General features: G+C 41.9%; 1 protein-coding gene across 7 annotated transcripts in view; it reads left to right on the forward strand.

Annotated features, from left to right (window-relative positions):
• Window positions 1-6,318, forward strand: part of TBL1XR1 (TBL1X/Y related 1) — a 109,760-nt gene extending 103,442 nt beyond the window's left edge. For all 7 annotated transcript variants that reach the window (XM_048314189.1, XM_048314192.1, XM_048314193.1 and 4 more), the window contains one exon: window positions 1,006-6,318. In XM_048314189.1, the coding sequence (XP_048170146.1) occupies window positions 1,006-1,032 (27 nt within the window). In that variant the 3' untranslated portion in view covers window positions 1,033-6,318. The remainder of the gene's footprint in view (window positions 1-1,005) is intronic.
• The last annotated feature ends 16,560 nt before the right edge of the window (window positions 6,319-22,878 follow it).

The following is a 22,878-nucleotide window of genomic DNA, read 5'->3' on the forward strand; positions in this document are numbered from 1 at the left end:
ATAAGGGAATTGTGTTTTGAAGTGCTCCAGCTTCCTTTAACAAACATCAGCAAAAAGCAATCCTGGCAGCTTAGTAGTGCAGAGCCTCAGGTGGTATTTTAACACAGGTGCCAAAGCATTTCCTTCCTGAATGCTCCATGCTGGTAAGTAAGGTTGTTTTGTTAGAGTTCAAAGCACAAAATAGGAAGTTCTGGATTTTAAGAAGCCTGAATTCTAGAGAATTAATTTTGATTGGTCTTTCATATCATTTTAGTCCTGTAACTATAGGCAATATCATAAAAGGAAAAAAACTCAAGGCATATCCTAAGTAGAAAATTAATTATCATTCCCCCCAGATGACCCTTTTTTACACATGCTGTGTGACCTTTCCAGTCCTCCAATTAATTTAGCCCAACAGGCTGATTGTACTTGGAATAGATTTGTTTTCATTTAGTTTCTGATATTTAAAAAAATGCTGGGCTTAATTTGTTCTATATTATTTGCTACCAAAAACCCTTCTCATCCACTCTGTTTTAAATGTGCTTGCAGCTGGTATTATCTTGTGTGTGGTTATATTTTACTAATAGACTTCTACATCTGACAGACCCAAAAGCACTACTCAGTGGAGATTTTGGGAAGACTAAAACTCGAATTTGTACACCATTAACTGTTTTCCTCATCCATTTTAGTACTTGTCCACGTATTTTAATTTCATTTTATATTTTTATAAACTAGACTCGAGTAAGATCTCAGCCTCACAGTATTAAATAACAGGCAAACAGCTTACATAAAATGTTGTTGCTGTTCTGATAGCAGTTCAGGAGGCAGCAGTGCCCTTAGCACTGGAGCTGGCTGGGGGCTCATTTAGAGCTCACTTGGTCATTTTGATATTATTTAACCACTGTTAATAGATATAAGGTTAAGCTTACACAATCCATGTTGTAGGTTTTGCTCTGATACTTCACACAGAGTTGTAAAACCATGTGGTCTTGTGCAGCTGCTCTATCTGTGTCTCTCTCTTTGCAGGTTTGTGTATTAGACCTCCGGAAATAGCGCTCTTAGTTGGAAGCCATGGACCGACTATGAATGTGTACATAGCCAAAATGACTGTCCCTGACCCATGTACTGCTATAGTCCCAATCGAACCATGGCCAGTCCACTACAGCCAAATGTAAAAGAAATATATACATATACTGTATATAAAAAAAAAAGGAGAAAAAAAAAAAGGAAAAAAAAAAAATTACACCCTGAAGAGGATGACAGAGTTTTGTCACAGCTTGTGAATCCTGTTCACCAAGTGCTGGAATCTGCTGTGCCCCAAAATAACATTTAAAGGTTTTGGATATGAAAACCAGAAGAGAGCGAGAGAGAGAGAGAAATATACCATATACAAGAGCAGACCCATATACATACCAAATTCAGAAGATACTAATGGCAGCCTTCATTACCCCTTCCCCCATGAAATCCATTCTCACGTGGATTGTGGGGTATTTTTGTTTTCCTTCTCAGTAGTTGAGCAGTTTGTGTGTAAAGAGAAAATGGACTTACAGAAATCTGCAGCAGTAGTTTTTTCTTTGCTTTTAAACATTGGGTTTTCTGTTTTGTTTTGGTTAAGTTTACGAATGCATGAAGTAAGGGAGTGAATTAGTTTCTTGTTTATATTTTTTTCACCTTGGGGAAAAAAAAAAAAAGGCGTTTCTTTGAAACATGTTTTGATGCATTCTTTGAAGAGGCAGTCTGAACCTGATAACATTTGGTACATTTTGTGGCTCCCAGAGCACAATTTCTTTGAACAGAGGGAGGGTGGAAAAGGGATTAGGGAGAGAGAAGAAAAAAAAAAAAATCCTTCTTTGCGGCGTGATATTTCACATCCTTCTCATCTACGAAGTATGATGGAAATGGGTATAATGCTATGTTTGATTTTCTGGTGACATGGCTGAAATGCAGTAATTTCTTATTTGGGACATAATTCTGCCAAACTTAAAAACAGAAGGGCACAAAAACACAGGAGAAAAAAAAACCAGGGATGCAAAAAAAAAAAAAAAAAGGAAAAAAAAGTGGAAAAATGCATCTTCTGTTGTTTTAAAACCATAGCTAAAATATGGTTAAATTGTGCACTATTGTGAAAAGGAGCAAAGTATAGCTGGGGGATTTTGTTTAAGAGGTTAAGATCTTTCTGGACAAGGGTTCATGCCACAGCTTCTTTGAGAGTTGCCCATCATTATTTGTAGGAGCTTAGATGTATAATTGTAACCAAACTCCAGTATTAAAAGTATTTCATGTAATTTTTCTTTATTAAAATAAAATCTTTGGCATATATTTGATAACACTGCCATTAAGAGGCAAAATGTTTACTACCTTAGATTTAAAAAAAAAAACTTAAACAGAGGACTTGCTTCAAGTTTATTTTAATAGCAGTGATTCAGCTTATTTAAGAGATGAATACTTGCACTAATTCCCCTGCTGCTCCAGTCCTGCAGTTTATTGTATCTTGTGACTACATTTTTTTCCAAATATAGGGTAGATGTAAGCTGCTATTTTTTTAATAATCACTACTATATAGTGTCTTTTACTCTGTTTACAATATCAAGTATTTTTCTTACAATGACAGATGTATATGGCAAACCTTTTTCTGCTCATGTGATTAAAAGTATACTAATAGTGATTTTATTTGTAAATGATAGCATGAGGTTGTGTTTATGTGTATGTGTAGTCAAAAAGGTTGCATCATGTCTTGCATAAGATTCCAAGAGTGTAAATTTATAGAAAGAGAGGTTGTCAAATTTATGTCACAGACATTTTACTTAAGGAATGGTTTATATTACAGAGCTTTGCAAAGTTATCAGTTTTATAACACTATTTCAATCACAATTAATTTTGTGGCTTATGATTGTTAGTCTCTAACCTATTTTTTTATTCGTTTGGGCTTTTTTTTCCCCCCCTCCAAGTTAAGTATAAATTCATCTAATTGAGATAATGCAGCTTTGACATTTTAACCATTGTTCTTTAGGCATCAATTTCTGCTATTTCCATGAAATAAACATGACTTGAAGCAAGTCTGAGTTTGGCTAAGGTAGGGTAGCAATTTGCCAGTGGTAAAGACAAGTCAACAATACATTGTTTATATATACCCCAGGATTATACTGCTATCATACACAGTGTTTAAAACCAACACCAAGTCATATCCATAAAGACAGTTATCCATGGTGGTTCTGTGCCAGCTATTTTTAGGGTTTTGGAACATATTGCAAATGTTTAGAGCAATTACCCTGTGAGTTACAATATGTAGGAAACCTAATATATTGAGTGTCTGGCACTTGAAATATTGCTTTTATTGCTGGAGGTCCATGACTGTGGCTGACCTCTGTCATTTAATGAAAAAAAATAAAAATAAAAAAAAAATTCTGTGCAATAATTTTAAACTGTGCTCCCAGGAATAGACACAAATGTTTTGAGTATGTTTAAGCTGCATTTTTTGTTTAGCAATGCATTTGTCAATTGCACTGAATTTAAATCTGAAAGTCAGAAGTGATTCTTGATAGTACTTTTGTATTTTAATATGGACAGTTTATTCATTTTCATAAAAGTTATTGGATGATTCTTTCAGCCAATCTAAACAATTGTGGTGGAATTCTGTGACATAGCTGCAAAATCACACAGCCATGTTTTAGGGTATTGCCATTTTCCTCTTTCTCAATCATCAGCTGTTTTGGTTGTAATTCTAGTTGCTTCAGCATAGCATCACACACTCAGAAATAGAGAACACCAGAGCTTCAGTGTGTCCAGGCCAGGGCTGTCAGGTGCTGGCTCCGGCAGGAACGTCGGCTCCGTTGGCTCGAGCGCTCCGGCTGCGCGGGCGGAGCCCCTGCCCGGCGAGGGCCAGCAGTGCCCGCTGCCACGGGGCCAGGCCAGCGGCCCCGAGCCGAGGTGTGGCCGTAGCTGTCCTGCTGTCCTGCCTCGCATGCCACAGTGCTGCTCCTGCTCCCGCCGCCCCGCACGCCCGGAGCCGCCGCAGGCTGGGTGCGCCGGGTTCTGCCATCCTGCCAACCAAAACCGAGACAAAACCACCACAGAACCGTGACGTTAATTAATGTCTTTTATAGCACAAAGGCCTCGTGTTCCAGGGTGAGGTGGACTGTCCAAATTGCTCCTTTCAAAGGGGAAGCCATATGGCAGCAAGGCCCTGACTTTGTGTAGCATGTACATACATGCTCAGTCTTACAGATGGAGTCATTCCTATTTTTATCAGCTCAACGCAGTAACAGGCAAATATCCAAACAGAGGATAAAAGGAAGGGCAAAAGCTGGGCTCAGAATTAATGATGGGGTAAGAAATGAACTGCTCTTGAGTTTGCTGTCTTTCTGTGCGTCCATCTCAGAATCCCGTTTCTCATTTTTGCATGACCAGATCCAGGTTTCTGTAGAGTTCGTCTTTTTCTATTTTTACTTTACCTTTTTCTGCATTTTTAAATTGATGTAAAGATTCCCAACCAGTGGGCTTTTTAGTGTAGTTAAGAGAATATCTAGGTCTTCATAAAAGCTTTTTTAGACTCTTTGTAATGTTGATAAACTGAGTTTATTCTGGGACTACCATTGTGCAGGGTTATTTAGCATGTCTACTAGATGATTGGAAATCTTATATGAAACACTAAAAGTGCCTCTTTTTTTGGGTTGGGTGGAGGGGAGGTAGTAGTTACCAGAGTCAGAACGACATGGCATTTTGAAGCATGTTTCTTGATTTTGTGACACTTTAATGCATCTTGAGAGAAAGGCCAAAGATTTCTACCAATTTTAATTGATTTTCATTTTAAAAAGCACTCCTTTTTCCTTACACTGCTTACCTCATGCTAGGGCGTCTGGTGGGGCGTTGTACCTTGGGAATGTCCTTTGTGTTTAGGGAGAACAGTGGGTGGCACGGGGTGGCCATGCCGGTTTGCCAGCAGAGTGGCCTCAGCCGGTGACACGTTTAACTCTGCTGAGGGAAGGAGTTTCATTACCGCTGCAAACTGGGGGGTTCAGCCTGTAGATACAAGGTTGTCCGGTTTTGTCTGTTTAGTGAAGAGAGGAGCCTTGGGACCTGATTCTTCCAGTCTTTACTTCACCAGAAATCCCTTTGTTTGTCGCTTCATGAGGAACCCCGAGCGCTGGAGGTGCCGGGGCCGTGCCGTAGCCCCAGTGTGGGTAAAACGAGCCACATCCCCCTCAAGCCGAGGGTCCCTCGGTGTCCACGGGGTTTTACCAGAGCAGGGCCTGCCGGATTTAGCCCAGTGTTCCTTTTTGGCTGACGAGCGGGATAGCTCCTCCCTTCCCAAAGCCCCGTAGAGCCAGCCCCCGGTGGGATCACTTCCACACTCTCCAGACGCCTGAAGAAAGCAGAAGCAACATTGTGGCATGTTAGAAGCAAATATGGCTTCGGGAGACAGCAGTAAATCTCCATCAAGATCCCTGACATTTTCCGTAGGGAGAGAGACATGGAGCAGTCCTCACTTCTCCCTCTAGAGAAAGCTCTGAAATACCACGAGCTGTGAAAGTGTGTCTGTCTTCACTGTCAGTCTGGTGGGAGGCAGACAAACCAGGAAAATCTGCCTTTTCGAGTGGATTGCAGATTTAGTGTTAATAGTGCTTCAGATCAGTAGTTTTGAGTACATAATTCGCTTTCTCTGCCTTTAAGTTTGAAGCTTGACAATAACTTGAGGCATGTTTTGGTTTTGTTTTGTTTTGTTTTTTTTTATTTTTAAATAATCATTCATTTTTACTTCATAATGTTTTTTGACATTTGTGGGTAAATACAAGAAAACAGTCTGCATGTTGTTGCTAGTCCAGTGTACTTTGCAATCTTGTCCTCAACAGACTGCAGTGTGCAGAACAGTAATTCTAGAATACAGAAGTAATTTTCTCTCTCTCCTGACATTGACATTGTAGTTGTTATGGTTTCATTTGGAGTTACAAATCCTTTGGGTCTAATTCTGTGAGCCTACCTATAGCACTGGATTAAAATGTCTGCATCATTTCTTCAGTTATCCAGTTAAACTACAACTGTTGTAAGAGTGTAAACCAGCCCATGACAGTTTTTTGTACTTGTTTAAAGGACTTTTATTGTTCAGTTTTCATGATTATTGTCTAAAGAAGACTGATATAGATGTTCTATACTGTCCTGGACCATGTTAATTACACTTTATGATGTATTTTGGTTCTACATCACAATGATTTGTCCCCAAGGCCCTTATATCCCTTCTAGGCACATTTTCTGTTGCAGTTTCCCTTTGCATTGTATTGCTTTGACAACTGTAATTTGAATCAGATCTGAAAGAGGTCCAGAATAAAATATATTTTGATATTACCTTGGCTGAATGTTATATAACCAGTACTTTTAAATGTTTGGGATGGAAGATTTGCAGATCATTAGGCTGGGGAAGTGACAGACTAAAACACTATTTTTAATATTTAGTTTGGCACATTTTCAGGTAAGACAAGGTGAAAACAGCAGCAGGAGGTAATTCACTGTGTGGCTATAGGATCTTTGTGAGCACACAGTAGATCCTGTGACGGTGACACCATCCCCTGCCACCATGTCCTGCTGTTCCATTTAGGGAAACTGATTTATTTTGTGTTTCACATGCTCCATCTTCCCCTCCCCCCTACACCTGTGGAACAGAAGCAGAGTCCAGTGGTGCTCACAGCTGCACCCCAGCTGTGTGGAAGGTTCTGGAGGTGTGGGAGCAGCTCCTTCGTGGTGATGGAATCTCACGTCGGGGAGATCTGGTGTTACAGAGCAACTCAATTTGGTTGTGCAGAGCAATGTTGTTTGTGTTACTGTATTTCAGATGTGTGAAACCATTTAGATTCCCATGTGAGATAGCATACATCCATCGTACATATAATGATGTTTTAATTCATTCAGAATTGTGGGTCATGTCATAATCCAGGTGAGGGAACCTGGACAGTTTATTTTCAATGTGTCCAGAACTTTATGGTGAAATTGCTGCTTTTTCTTGTAGATTACTGATTTACTCTATATTCAAAAGTAGTAGCTTTCTTAGTAATGCTATCAAAATCAGTTGATCTTAATTTTTTGAAACTTGCTGTTGAAAAGTGCCCGTAATGAATTGAAAAGAGAGGAGGGACTCTGTTTTACAAGTGTAAAACCAGTCTTGACTTCCCTTTACCTGGAGTCCAAGTGCACTGCAAGATTTCTGCATCACCTGGATTTTGAGGCAGCAATATTGGAGCAGTTTCATGGTTCTGAGAGACTGTGAGTTGATGTTTCAGTGCAAATGCAGGAACCACGAAGCAGTGTTGTTATGTACATGTTGCTCTCACGTGGTAGTGATGCCCAGATCCATCCTGTGAAGAGGAGACAACATTCCAGGTGGGTGCCTTATGCCACTGCTTCCCAAATCTTCCCTTTGGACTTTAGTTAGTCTGGTTCTTATAACTCTGCAGGAACTAGTGATCTCAGGTATTCATAAAGTCCATGTTCCCTACCTCCTAGGGAAATTATTTAATGGAAGTTGAAGCAATATCTTCTGTTTGCTGATGTCAGCACAGGGCAGCTGTAATGGAATAATAATTTAGGAGGAATTTATTGATGATTCTGTGGAGAATGATGATGCCCCAGTTAGTGTTTTGTCCTTAAGGAAAGCGGACCCAGGAGTTCTGCAGTGCAGGGGCTTTCCTGTTTATCTGACTAACTAAAAATTGGTGCCATAAAAGCTCGGTGAAGAATTAACAAAGACAGAGGTTTTCTTAATAGATGTAACGTGAAAATGTTCTGCTTCTAGATTAATTCTTCAGTTACCAGGTCAAGATTTTGGACTCAAAAAAGTGTCAAGATGTCTCAATAGAGGTTGAGTACTTTCAGTAGACTATTTTCTTTTTTTCCACAGAGTTTTTCTGACTTGTTCTAGATGCTGAGTGCCCTGATTTTAACCTTGAGAATGCTGTATTTTGAGCTTTCTGAGTTACACGTTCTTGAACATTTCAAGACTTCACTGGACTGGTGACAGCTCAGACTGAGTGTTTTGCCTTCCCAGTTAGAGAATCAAAGGGCTCAGCTCACAGTGATGCTGAGGGGAAATTCCCAATTCCTTCAGTGCAAGCAGACCTAGGGCAGCACTTCTGAAAAGAAACGGTGGATGAAGGATTTTTTATTCTGACATATCACAAATCCATCCATTAAAGATCAAGTTTCCTGTGCCACTATGCTGAAGTGCTCACACCACAAACCTAAGGCACCCTTTGCTATTTGCATGTTGTCTTAGCCTTGATGGAAACCATGAAATCTGCAGGCTCCATTTAGTTTAATTTGTACCTTTGTCCTTGCTTCAAATGTTTTAAGCTGACAAGAATATCTGAGGTGTGGGGTCTGCCTTTAATAAATGCCAGGCAGAGGGGCAGAGGTGGGGTTAAGTCTTGTGGACATGGCTGGGGGCTCTCCAAAGCTGCATTGGGTCTCCACAGCCTCTTTCTTGCTCAGGGAGTGGTGCTGCTGCATCATTTGCAGTTGCAGAAGCCACTTGGAGCACAGTGTCTGCTGGCTGTTACACTTGGGCTGCACTGGGGCTCTCTGCTTTATAAATATGGAAAAAGACCTTTTTTTTATGATACAATTCATAATACTTGGGAGCCACAGTAATTTTGACATATATCCCTTAATTTCTCATAAGTGATTAGTTTTAAAGGTAGCAAATGTCCACCACAGGGGAATTGTGAAGAATTGCACTTACTTAGTTTACTTCTTAAATAGTTATTTGAAAGTTTTGCAGTTCTTTCACTTTCTATTGCCACAGCCCATCTGTCTTCAGTTTGCTTGAACACTGCAGCAAAGTCAGGTGCTGATTAGGTGGATGGGAACAAACTGCTTTCTAGCAGTGAGTAATTTGAAGCCAGGAGGCAATTCCCAAGGCACAGAAGTAGGAGTTTGTGTAGTTTGTTGCAATTGTGTTGTTTACCATCTCATGCTCAAATTGGCAAAACTTGCTGTGTGTGCTGAATTAAATATTCTATTATTTTATTCTATTTATTTCTATTCAGTTCCTGCAGCTAATTCTATGGGAAAATCATTCAATATAGTTTTCATAGGGAATAAATTATAACTTTGCCCTGCATGTTGCTCCGGCAGGGAATTCTCCAATACTTCTTGGAAATGTCAACTGTATAGAGGTTTAGTCTGGTGCTGTTGCCTGGACAGTGAGTGATCCTCCAATTTTGGGCTTTAGGTATATAATTTTTTATCTTGAGCATTCAAGAGTGAAATACTTGTTGACACATTTATTTATTTATCTCCTGGCTTATTACTGTTTGCTTGGCTGGGTGGATAAATCAACTCAGTGTTTCCATCAAATGCTTTTCTAGTTGCAGGTAAATTGTGCCTCTGAATTGCACAAGAAATAAGACACAATAAGGATAAGAAATCTGTGCCCATAGTGCTCTGTTAGTATGAAATCAGCACATTGTGACTTTCTTTGTCATTTGTTTTTACATGGATATAGGAATTCCAAGAGTTCTGTCTCTCTAGCTCTTCAGCCATTTTATTCCACTTTCTCTAGTAGGAGTTGTAAATAAGCAGAATAAAGGGGAATACATTTGCTTTTGGAGGTCCTGTTTGAAAACAATGGGAGTCACCAAGTGATGAGGAAGGTGAGGGGAAATGTCTGAGGTTGTAGGTGTGGAAGAGGCCTTGGCAGTCAGGGAGCTGCACGTGTCTGGTCCTGCCTGGCTGCGTTCCAAGGTTCTCCTGTTGAAATACTGCAATAACCTTAATGGTGAAGAACTTTCTAATCTGAATCTTCTTTGCAGTTAAAAACTTAGCATTTTGTCCACCCTGAATGTGGGGGGAAAGAAAAAGCTGTTTATTGTTCACAGCAGCCTTTTACGTCTTTGAAATCTGCTGTGTCGTTTCTTCCTTAAGCTGAACTGTCCTCAGAGTGTCTTAATCAATTCATCAGCACCAGCTGCTCTCCTTGACAAACAATCTAATGAATACTGAAATAAGAATCTTGTTTATAAGAAAAATGGTCTCTGAAACAACTTGGGGAGAAACTGAAAACAAAATAAGTTTTCTGGTTTTGCAGTTCTGCTATAATAACTATGAGCAGTGGCTCAATAATTTATAGGTTTTTGCATTGCTGATGTCCCAGCAAGGACCCACTGGTTCTTGGAAGTTTTACATAAACACCTTTTCTCCCTTCTGCAACCTTTGTGTTGCTCCCCCTTCCCCATTTTCAGCCCATGACAGGTTTCTGTCCAAGGCTGCCTAGCAGATCTGTGGCAAAGCTAGGAATTAAACTTAAAAATTCCCCCAAAATAGGATGGAGGACCAGGCTGAGGATTGTATCTGCCCATAGCTTCCACCTGGGATTCTGCTCCCAAACCAGCACTGTGACAGAAATGTTCCAGAAACCGTGAGAGTGGAGAAGGGCCCCTGGGAAGCAGGGCCTGCAAAACAAAACAGAAAAGTGAATTCAGGAAATGCTCCAGTGATGTGTTAATAGACTTGGTAAGAGTTACAAGGAAGAGAGAAAAAATTTTAACTGCTCTATGTTAAACATGCTTTCAGGCAGTAAATGCTTTTTAATATTATAAAAATATATTTCAGACAAGGCTGCTTCTGTATCATGGAGACCTACATATTCTTGCTTTCTGACCACACAGGTATTCTGTCTTGTGAAGGACTTCTTTTATAGAGACCAAAGTCACAAGGATTCAACAGTATCCAAATCTGTTGTGAATAAAAAGCTTTAAATGGATACCACATTTTAGAACTGGAAAACCCCACACACCTGCAAACTAAATAGAGGCCATTGCTCAACTGAGACTGCTGCTGCCATGGGGAGCATGGAGAAAATGCATCTCCTTTTACAGCCCTGTTTGAGAGAGGAGCTTTAAGGATCCAGCAGTCCCAGTGGTGATAGGGAGGGTAGGTGTGTGCTGTATTTTCCGCTGCTTCCATATCCCCAAGGAGAAGTGGATTCCAGAAGAGGAGATTTTATTAGCACGGGATCATATATCATGGTACGTGTTCATTAATATTAAGAAATTACCACTGCTGCTGAGCAGGAAGGATGTGCTATTTTCCCATTAGATTTCTGCATCTCCTCTGCTTTCCAAAACTTGCAATTCCAGCTGGGATGGCTGCAGCAGTGCTTAGTGTTCACAATAAGCTGTGAGATTTTGGGTTTGCTTCCTTCCCCCAGAGTTAGGGCAGGAGTTGTGCTTTGTATGGGTTCCTAAGCAGTCACAGTCTGTTGAGAGCAGGAGCATCCAGCAGAGCAGTGTGAGCTCAGGAGCTGCTGCTGTCCCAGCAGGACTCACCTGGTATTCAAGGCTGTTTCCAGAAACACAAAAACCAGCTTGATCTGGACTAACAGGGCTGGATTTTAAGTTTCAGGGTGTGGGTGAGTGACTCATTAAAGTATCCTGACAGCTCTTCTGACCTCGAGTGATGCTGCTTGTACAGAACTATCCCGTGTGTGTAAGTGAGGACACAGGCTAAAAGGGCAATATGGTGTTGCAATGGCTCGTGTAATCTGAGCTGAACTACGATTGGGTAGCACAAAAGTGTCTTGGAATGGGAGCAAGTGTAGTCAGTCAGATTCAGAGCATAAGTGGTGTTATTATTTCCCATTTCCTGCAAGCCAATTTACTGCACTTCCAGCCTGCCTGCTCCTTCATACAAAGCAGCAGCCAGAGGAATCATTAAAGCAAAGCTTGGATCCCAAGATTGCCTGTAATTCAGATACTTCAGTGATAGAAAAATGTATAGTTTCAAGAGAAAGCATGTGCAAGTACCAAATTTCCCCCAACTGCAGAGATGTGTGTCTGTTCAAACAAACCCCTCTGTGCTTTAGAGGAAACAATTTACTACTTAAGTAAATAAACACAGCTGTTAAGAAGTTAAGATTAGACTGTCAGATTCATCGTCCGCTGAGTAAATGATGGTGTACAGGCCTTCCCCGTCTGCAGATGGGAAGATGGAGCATGCCTCAAGGGTGGAAAAATGGAGATTAAAAGGCAGATAAAAGAGCTGATGCATTGGGACCATGATCCTTCCAGCTGAGGGGGTGAGTGGAGCGCCCTTCCCAAGGGAATTATAGCAGGTGCAGCTGTCTTTGTTGGGTGTACGGGGGAAGCAGGGAAAGATTAGGATTTCAGGAAGAGTACCAGGCTGTCAGCTTTGCAGAACAACAGGGAAACTTCCACAGGCACTGTTGGATGTTGGAGCTGGCCACTGTGCACTTACAGACCTTCCTGTTGCTTCCTTGCATTAGTTTGTCTTGCAGGAGTGCTGGCTCTTCCCACTGCCCTGGCTCCCTGTGGCACAGTCCAGGGCCATCAGCATCAGTGCAGGATTTAATATCAGAGCAGTCTCCTAACCAGCAACAGGGAGGGGGATATGAGCAATGCTGTTTTGCCTTTCTCACCCATAAATGTCGTACCCCTGGAGGGTGGAAGGTGTTTTCCCTCTTGGAATTACAGATACTTCTAGGGGGGCTGACAAATTCAGCAGCCACATTTCTGGGAACTTCAGTACAAAAAAATGCCAACCCCTGTCTCTGTGACTTGGGCTTTAAACACTGATTATAGACATTCAGTGCGACCTTAGATAGTGGTTGCAACTTTGCATGAAAATCCACTGCTTTCCTGTCATTTCTGGTGCTGTTCTGCTAAACTGTGCTGCACTTTTTCCTAGTGCCAATGCCACGTTTGAAGTGTGTGTTTTAGGTTTTGTTTCATCTATTTTTGATCAGCCCAACAGACTTTGCAGTGGCAGGAGCTGCCTGGGAGCCCAGTTCCTTCCTCCTCCCTCCCTGCCTTCCCCTGCAGGGGCTGTGGCAAAAGTTCTATTGATTTTCCTGCTCTTTGCCTGTCCCTGCACCCTTCACCAGTGCTGTTCTTCCTTGGCCTGTTTCTGTTTCTGCATCTTCTGTTGGTTTCAGTCAGTGACTCACTCTCCCAGCTGCCTTAGGAGGAGACATTTCAGTGCAGGTCATCACTAACACCATCTCATGGCTCTCTGGCAGCTGAATGGATGAGGGGTTCTGGTTTTGGAAGCAGCAGTGGCTCAGCCCGGCCAACAGGTCTTGCTTCATAATCATTCCTTGCGTTTTTCTCTTGAAGGAAGATGTGGTGAGGGTGCTGAGGTTTTGGTGCTATCTATTAAATCATGCCTATTGCTCATTTTAAAATAATATATATCCATATAGAAGTGTACAGAATGAACATCCATGGTTAATAGCAATTTAAAAACCACAGTCATCAGATGATTTATCTAAGTGATGCTCATTGGACGTTTTTGAGATTACAAGTTGAATGAGAAAATGAAGTTGTTCTGTTTCACTAGAAAATGCAGTAGTTACTTACTGGGCTTAGTTATTCCATATGTTAATGCCTTGCTGCTCTTGCAGCTGCTGGCAGAGAAAGGCTCCTTTCAGGCAGTGCCGTGCATGCTAATGAACCCCAAGGTTTGTTTTCCTGGCTTTTACATTTGTGATACCACTCCACCCAGCTGTGTATGGCCCTGGATAACTACAGCAAAGAACCCCATACTTAGTGGAAACAAAATCTATTGATGACAAACAAGTTTCCTGTTATGACAAGGACTGATGTGGATTCAGTGTGTGCTGGGAAGACAATGATGGGACTTGTTAGAGAAAGCAGATATGCCTTTGAAAAGCATGGAAGAAAGCTCCAGGGAGTTGATTTAATTATTTAGTCAATGTCATTCAAAATGTCTCCAGGAGATCCAGCTCTTTTTTACTTCTTCCACCCAGGAGCCTTACAGCTCCAGCAGTCTTGGATATGAGTTATCCCTGTAGTACATCTCATGAGCCCACAGCTCTTTTAAGCCATGTTTCTGTTACAGACACAAGTCTTGGCTGCAACACTTTGTCCAGTTCTGTTTCTGTTATATTTATGGCCCCACCCTTGTGCCTAATATCTGCTTAAGAGGCTATGTCTGCCTTATTTCCATTTGTGGTGTTATTTAAAGTAGAGCTGCCAGTGCATTCATTGCCCGAAATACCAGCACAGTTTAGCAGGGGTCTCTTTCACAGCTGGTGCAGAATCCTTGGATATGTGGCTCTGCACATCCACAGGAGCCCGGGGCTGTGCCTGTCGCAGCATACACACCCCAGCTCCTCTTTTCTGGCTGGGCTGTTTGGGCCCTACTGCCTCATTTTGTGGCTGTTGGTCTTTAAAAGCAAAGTACAAAATAAATAAATGAAAAAAAAAAAAAATAGGGGGAGGGAAGAGAGAGAGGAAACAAGCCAGGCTCTGCTCCTGCTTCCTCTCAAGCCATAGTCAGCCCTCACACATCCTGCACAGCTCTTCAGGGGTGTGTAATTATCTGGCAGTGCCATGTACTTTGCTCTCCCTTCTCTGTGCTGAGACAAAGCTGCTGAGCCCATGTTCTTTTTGAAAATAACAGTAATAAAAGAGGCTTTAAAGAAAAAGATGCTGTTCCCCTGCAGAGTGTGCTTGTTTGGGCAGTTTGATGTCCTATTTTTATTATAAATATAATTGAATTTCCAATAGTTACACACAAACAACTGTCGTTTGGGAATAAAAAGAAGAGACGTATGCTAATCGAAAGCTCCCATAATTACACAATCTTCAAATTAATTAATGAGCCAAAGGCAGCCAAACATTAGCATTTAGAAAGTGCTTTGCTGCATTAACCACTAATGAGTTCATTTAAATCCATCATGCAACCCATTTTGGAAAGCATGAGCCGTATTTAATCATATTCAATCAGATTTAATAATGGAATTCCTAACACGAGGCATTGTTGATTGTGAAATTACCATAGAATTTTATTTGTTAAATACAGGGGATAAAAAAAAGTATTTATTTTTGGCTGAATTGTACCTTGAGAGAAATGTGAGGAAAAAAAAAATACACGTCTGGGTGAGTATATTCTTAATATAAGTGAGAAGTGGCAAAGGATTTTGTTTGGTTGCTTGTTTTGGGGGTTTTTTGGTTTGTTTTTAAATTTGTTTTTGTTATCATTAAATGAAAAGAATTGATGTCACTTTTGAGAAATGAACAAGTAGTTTCCAAAATATACTTGGGAATTTCATGATAAAATATTTTTGCTTGAGCTATTTGCTGGTTTCAGCCTGGGCAATTATGGCCCAGCTCTGCTCTCCATTCTGTTCCTTTAGAGCTGAAATAACACAAAAGGAGCCACAAGAGCTTCTCTGCATTTAAATCAGAGCAGCTGAGGTAAAACCTCTATTCCTGCCTTTTCACAGGCAATCTAATTTCTGGTCCCATTGAAAGCACCGGGGCTTTGTCACTGGACTTAACAGAGCAGATAAATCACCATCAGCTCAGAGAGGAGACTTCTTCCACCAAAGTCAGGGCACTTACGAAACTCAAGACATTCTTTTGAATAAAATACCTTTCTCTGCAAAGTCTTTTGTTGAACGTCTCAGCCAGATAGAGCTGTTTCAATGGGAAATTTCAACCCAAAAGATCCTTGAACTCTAAGCTACACTGGCACATGCAAAAGCCAAAGGTTGGGCTGCCCACCTGGCACATGGCAGACCAGGGAGTACACCAGTAGAGAGCTATCCTAGGATAGAGGCTGTCCTGGCATGGGATTCTTCCCTTTTTTCATGAGAGGCTTTGACAGGGCTCGGTTTTGTTCCCATATCTTGAATTTTCCTGAGAATTTGGTCCCCAGGGCAAGTGAGGACACTGGAGATCAGCAGTAGCCCCCCAAGTCTGTACTGGTCCGGCACCATCCTGGCGTGGCTCCGTTGGTGATGAAGTTCTCATAAGAGTAACAAGAAAGGCCTACAATGCTAAAAACTGTGGGACTCTCCAGGGAACTGTTCATAGTCTTGTCCTTGAGGACAGGTTTATTAGGAATAGAAGAAGAACCAGAGGCTGAGATTAGAACAATCTCTGGCTGGAGTTACCTGCCTGGGTCTCTGCAGATATGGGAGAGGAAACTGAATGCTCCCTCTAAGCTTCCCTTGGGATTTCTGCAACACAGCTGGAGCTGTGTCCCTCTGACATCTCTGCTGACGGATTTTCTCCAGGGGATCCTACTGCCTGTCTGCCCTGCCTGTTCCTCAAACACTGGACGTGAAGGATCTAGGAGCATGAAGGTTAGATGTTCTTCTTTTTTATTGAACAAACAAATCTCTAAAATTTTATTAGAAATGGAGATGTTTTCAGTTTTTGGGTCTTGGAGCAGTAGTGGTTTCATTTTCTTTCTGATAAGTTGGATAGTTCCAGAAAAAAATTAATCCTCTCCCCAAATAAAAAGGGCTTATTTGAAAACGCCTTTAGTAACAACTCAATTTCTCTTTAATTTGCTCGTAAACTTCTCTGTTCTACCTCTTATCCAGTATTGTTGCTTCAAATTCAGCTTCTCAGCTTTATGACCCAGGTCAGAGACAAAGAGAATAACTCATTAACCACCCATAAACACCAATAAAACTATTCTGAGGATCTCTGAGAACCTTAGCAGCAGTAAAATGCCCTGAAGTGAGCATGCAGGTGAAGGGATCAAATGACAAAGGAAGCCACCCTTTCATCAAATATGTTCACAATAATTCCTTAGAAATATTAGTGTGCATTCTGTGGATAAAGGAATCAAAGTGACTCACTTTGGGGACAGCACATTATGTCTGTCCCACAGCTCAGCAGAAACACAAGTATTCCAATTCCCAATCTCTTGGTGTAATTACGGAAGTTTCCTATGTGAAATGTTAGTTGTAGGAGTTGCTCCTTTGCATCCTGATGCATAAATATCCACCGTTAATAGCAGCATAATGGAATAAATTTGCCAGGTCTCATGAAAATACACTGACTGAAACATTTGATGAGGACAAGTTTAAGACTTCAGAGAATGTCTTCAGCTGCTTGTAAAGATAAAAGCAATCATAAACATTAAGTGACTCTCAGTTAGAAGCTGTATTCTTAAGCTTTTAAATGCACATTCCCTCTAATTATCAAGTACTTCTCAATGCAGTGCACTTCACGAGTAACAGGACAAAGTTTTAGAGCATTGTGTTTTTGCAAGTTGAAAGCCATTAACATTTTAGAGCTTCGTAACAAACGCAAAATTGCACTGGTAGAAGGAGTGATTTTCTGTACTTAAACCTGTGCCAGCCAATCCGTGGGTGTTCATTTTTCATTTAAGAACTGTTTATTTTCCCTTAACTTAAATCAATCAAGAATGCATTCAGGTTGAGCTAAATGCAGTTCCTTGAATCCAAAATGCCTAAATCCAATGGCTGCTGTGCTGCCTAAACTTTAGGGTTTCTGAAGCTGAGGTAAACCAGGTTGATGCAGCCAAATGCAGATAAAGCCTTTTTTCAAAAACAGCACATTGCCTCTGTCTACCCCAATATAAGTGCCTTTTTTGGCTGATCTTGTAACAGGTTGTTTAAAACATCCCTGACAGGAAGGGTGCAGGATCCCACTCGAGGCTTGTCCCTGTGTCCCACTCAGGATGTTGATCTAGGCTGGGGCATGTGTGCAATCAGCCTGAAACCTGTTCAATCTACCCAAGGGAAAAGACACCTCATATTGAATTATATGGCACTCCAAGGAATGCTCTCATGTTTTCAAGGAGGATTATTTTAAGTGATGTGTGAGACAACCTCACAAGATGCTTTTATAGCAGGCAGTGCGTGTCACACTGTGCTCAGGAAATATCCTCCTCACTTGAAATCACATTTAAGAGTAAAAATACCAAATTAGATAGGCCACTATAAACCTTCATTCCTTTTACAAGGTTTCTCTCTCGCTTTTTCCTCTGAAGGGGTAATGGTAAAATCCCAGGCCTGCTAAGTTGAAACAGGAAGAACTAACCTTCCTTTGTGGATGCTAAAAAGCAGAAGCAGAGGAATTTTCCAGCTGAAGTTTTCTTTCTCATGCTTTGGCTGAGAAACAGTGAAAGACAGTTTTGTAAACTAATTCTCTATCTCTGCACCTGGGTTTGTTTTCCAGCCTTGTTTTGGTACTCTGGGAAAAAATATTTTGAATGGATGTTAGAGAACCTCAGCCAATCCTTTTAGGGGGTGGCTGGTCAAGTGACCAATCATATCATGCTCTCTTATGTACAAAGGTATATAACCTAGCTTGTATTTAATAAAAGAATTCAATTTTCTCCGTGGACTTGTGTCGTGATTCTGGCTGTTTCTTGGTACAACAGTGATGTTCCTTCACTTCTAAATCAAGGCACAGGAAATCTTCTTTTAATTCTGACATTCCCAGATCTCCACATTTCTGCTCTCCCTTGTTTGAGTGATGTCCTTCAGTTAAGTGTCCAATTTGGTGCTGAGGGTGGATTGCTTTTAGGGCAGGATTCATAGTGCAACCCAGTATTCCCATCTGAGATGCCCTCAACATTCAGGCTGCTTCCATGGACTGAGCAAGGCTTGTGGATTGAGCTCAGGCTGATCTGTGCTCTTACAATGTGTAAAGCCAACCTGGGCAAACATGGTCATATCTGGTAGTAAAGAGACAAAATCCAGCACAGTCCTGCTGGGAGAGCTGAGGCATTAGGGAAGGGGCAGCACTGTGGGGCTGTCAGCTTGCAGTAAGTGAGGGCTGACTCCTGAACCCTCATACACGGTCACATGTGTAATAGGGGAGCTGGAGCCTCTTGCTCTGAAGTGAAAACCTGTGTGTCTTCAAATACCAGGACTTCAGAGGTGTTTGAAATCCAAATCAGGAGTTTAATAGCTTAAGCCCCATCCCTAATTGACATAAGTGAGAGTGCCTATATTCTTTACTAGTGTTGGTGTCATAAATACCTCCATTAAGTAGCAATTAAGCTGCTGGGATTTGGGCTGTATGCCATTATAAGAGGTAATTATAAAAGAATTGGATTAATTGGTTCCTGAATTATTTATGTAGACATAAATATTGCACATGAGATCAGTGTTAAAGAGGATACTGGCATGAAGAGAGGAAGGGGATGATGCATTCATTTATGCTATTTCTTTAGTTCTTTCTCCCAAAAATATTAGAAAGGTAGAAGTTTGTTAAAAACTATTTCCACATTAATGTGCATACATCACCTTATCAGCTTTTACAGAAATACACTCCCCAGATAAAGCCATTCTGTGTGCTTTTGTAATCTCTCCAAGTTCCCACAAATAATAAGTCTTGAGAGCTCTCTCTTGTCAATACAATGAAGTCAATCTTCTGTCTGTTGCGGTATAATTTAGAGCTGGGGGAAATTACTGATTTCACAGATATTAACTTTATCGAATATACAAACAACAGATGTATTATAGGGGAAAGAAGGAATTTTGTGTGAGCATCACAAAGAACTCCAGCAATCAGCAAACTCAATCTGCTTTTGACACTGCAGCGTTCTCACAGTCTAACGGTGCTTGTCAGCTGTAAAAATAATATAATACAAAGAGGTGGCAAAGTGAAAACAAGGCAGGCTATTTAGTATGCAAACAACAAAGAAACTTAGAGAGGTTACATTTATAAAAACAGAAGTTATGGTTTGAATTAAAACAGTCATCTCTAAATTGATCTATTTTTGTGTTTCAGGGCACTACTTGACCGGGTCAGGAAGAAATATCCTGGAAAGTAAAACACTAGCAAAGTGGGGAAAAAGCCACACTGCTTCTGACAGGGCAGAGGGAAAATGTACCTGGACCTTTGTGGCCCTTCCTGTAACCACCCTAGGGAGACCAGACTGGCTGATGGGAAGGGTTACCTGGCATAAATGTATTAACTGAATATTTTATGGATCTCTCTTTTACCATCCCCTTTGAAGATAGATGGAGAAACCATTTAATGCCCCAGCAGTGGGCTCAGACAGGGGAGGTGATGCATGCAATGGCAAGCACCCCAGGGAACCCGCAGCCAGGGGAGATGGAAAACAAAGTGTCAGGGAGAGGATCCCTGCCTTGTCAAAATGGTCTGTAGTGGCATTCATGTGAGGTGTGCTGGGAGCCAGGCTGCCTGAAGACTGGTTTTGTGGAAATTAAAATTTTCTCTCATTTTTTTGACCCTCAATTGCATTGTAGCTGGCTGGCCTTGCTGTTTTGGGAGCTGTAACCAGTATTTGAAGCTTTGTGCATTTCTTAAAAGCGGGGCACAAACTAGGGTAGATGGGAGGCTTTTTGTGTTCTCAGGAGGAAAAGACATAGGGGGAATATTTTGGGCCTTGGCTTGCAGCATCAAAAACCACAGTCTCAGCCCTTTCATGGGAGCTGAAATACTTGAAAATGACATGAAAGAAAGGTGAGGCCTGGAACAGCACAGCCTGAAGTTTCTTCGGTAGCAGTAACCATAGAGAGAAATGGAAATGCTAACAGACAGACTCTAACAGGATGAGTTTTCCAGCTTGATTTAAAAGAGAAGTCAATACAGGAAATCACCCACTCCTAATTAGAAATTAGCACAGATTGAGTGGTTTGGTCCAGCTTCAGAAGTCAAGATTGAAGTGTTCAGTCTCAAGCCATAGGTGCTCTTGGTGATTCCACAGAGGTGACAACAATTCTTTTGCAGGTTCTTGTTTGTGATGGCCACAATTTTCCTTTGAGCTGTCACCTGGGTGCCAGTTTCTTCAATTTTACCTGCTCAGTCCCAGGTGAAGTCCCAGGACCAGCAGAAAATAAAGCAAAGGTGGCCCCAAGGGTTTATCATGGGTGTCGTACACACACCATAACTGTGGTCAGCTCTTTACCCCAGGCCTTGTCTCCCTTCCAGGAGCTCCAGAAGAGTGGGATGTGGGCCAGGTAACAACAAAACAATGGATATTGCTGGGGCTGAAGTCAGCCTGGCTGTGATGCGAAGAGCTGGTCTAAAACAGTCTGGAAGAGTTACCCTGTATTGTTAGTGTTGAAATCTCAGGTTTCTGGTAATTTGACAATTTTTAAAGGAGGAAGTCAAAACAAGTAATTCTGACTTGCTTGTGTAAATTAATTTCATTTTGCCTTATTTAAATGTTTAATCTATTTACTATTTTGCATAAGACAATATTTTAGATTGTTTTGACATTATCAAAATGAAATGGCTCAACATCATGGAAACAGAAGAGTTCTGTGACTTTTTTTCACGGAAAAGCTTGTTTTACTCCTAACAGTGAATAAGAGTAAGTTTTGAGATGTCAGTATTTCCCCCGAAATTCAGAAATTCAGCTTTCTGCAAATCTTTCATTTTACATCATTCACCTTTGGTAACACTTAACTTTAAGTTCCCTCTCCTGGTGGAAAGCAGACAGAAAAAAAGATTTAGGACCTGGGAATTTCTGGGTGTGACTGCTGGCGTGAGGAGTTTGCTTTTGGGACATGTGGAGTCCTTTTGTCCCCATCTCACCCACATGTAAAAGGGAACATCCCTGGTTATTCAGTGCATCTTCAGGAGACACTAAGAGAGGGATAATGCTCCCCAAAAAGCAATTCTGAGGTAAAACACAGTTCAAGTGTACAACTCGACCTTTACCTAGTGTTGAGTGCTGTGTCCCTGGTGATGCTGAATACCCCAGCCCCCCTGCTTGGGATCCTCCTTGGGGCTGTGAGCTTGGAGCACTAATGGCATCTCACTGTGTGGTTTGGGATCACCCTCTTCCCTCCCAGCTGGCTACAGCAGAAAAGCTTAAGCACACAGATAAAACCAAATGGTTTCTGCAGAGAAATGTAAATGTTTGTACAAGGCATCTGCAAAAGCAGGCTGATGGCTTCCCAACTGCTCCAGCTTGTGCCAATACAGGGAGCAGGCTGCCTCTGGGCATATCCTGCATCTTCCCTCTGCTCTCCCAGGCTGGCAGCAGGGCACCGTGGTGACATGTCTGTTCCCTCGGATGGGAGAGACCTGGAAGGGAAAGGTTTGTGGCCAGATTAATTCACATACCAGTGTTTCACACAAGCCCCATCAGCAGTCACCTGTCTTTCCACTGATGATGATTGGGAAACTGAACTGAAGGTCCACTCACCCAAAATCACAAATACTCCACGGCTGTGGAACAACTTTTGCATGTCCAGGTTGTGGTGCTGGGAAGGGCCTCTCAGATCAGCCACGTGAGCCTCAGGGAACAGCTCAGAATTAAATACGAACTTCCAGTTTGCATTTCAGCTCTTCTCACCTCGAAAGCCAACAATGCTGCACAGTCAAGAGACTTCAGTTGAGGACCTGACATATATTGGTATGACCCCTTAGCCCGTGGAACTGGACAATACCATGGTACGTGAGTAGCTTGAACCAGTATCTTTCACGCTATTTTACTGATATTATTTAAGCATTGATACAGCCAAGTATGTCTCAGACGGTGGGTTGTGATTGTTCAAGCAATGCAAAATGGTTTGTTATTTGGTTTGGTTTTGGTTTTGGTCAGGTTTTTTAAGTGGAGGAGATGGAGGGGTAGATGGCAGCAGTCACTCAGCAGCTCAGATGGGGAAGTGATTTTGGTAATTACTGGTTGCAGATGTTTGCAGTGTTGAGTCTTTAATTGGTGGAAGAGCTAAGTTCCTGCAGAGCAGGAATTGAGCACTAATGCCAACAATACTCATTTCTGCCAGCTCTTACTCTGGCACTTTGTGGGTGAGAAAAAGTCCGCTGGGAAATAGGAATGGGCATCACGCAACTCAGTTCCCTGTCGCCTCGGCTGGCAGCTGGTTGTCCAGAGGTTCACCCAGTGATTTTTCAGAGGAGGTGCTGATGCCCAGCACCGAATTCACCCCCGTGCCAGAGCCCACCCATCAGAGGCCCAGGGGCTGGTCCCAGCCCAGCACTGCAGCTTGGATGCACAGCCCAGCATCAGCTGAGCAGCACAGCCACCGGGCAGAGTGTCTCAGAAACACAGAGCAGGCGCTGCTGGCTCTCCCAGGTGTCCGGCTGGCCAAATCCTGCTTGCTGACGCCGATAGTGACCGTCCTTGTGGGTGACAGTACACTGGCTGCTGTCGGGGTGT

Source organism: Corvus hawaiiensis, chromosome 10 (genome assembly GCF_020740725.1).
Source record: "Corvus hawaiiensis isolate bCorHaw1 chromosome 10, bCorHaw1.pri.cur, whole genome shotgun sequence".
NCBI lineage: Eukaryota > Metazoa > Chordata > Aves > Passeriformes > Corvidae > Corvus > Corvus hawaiiensis.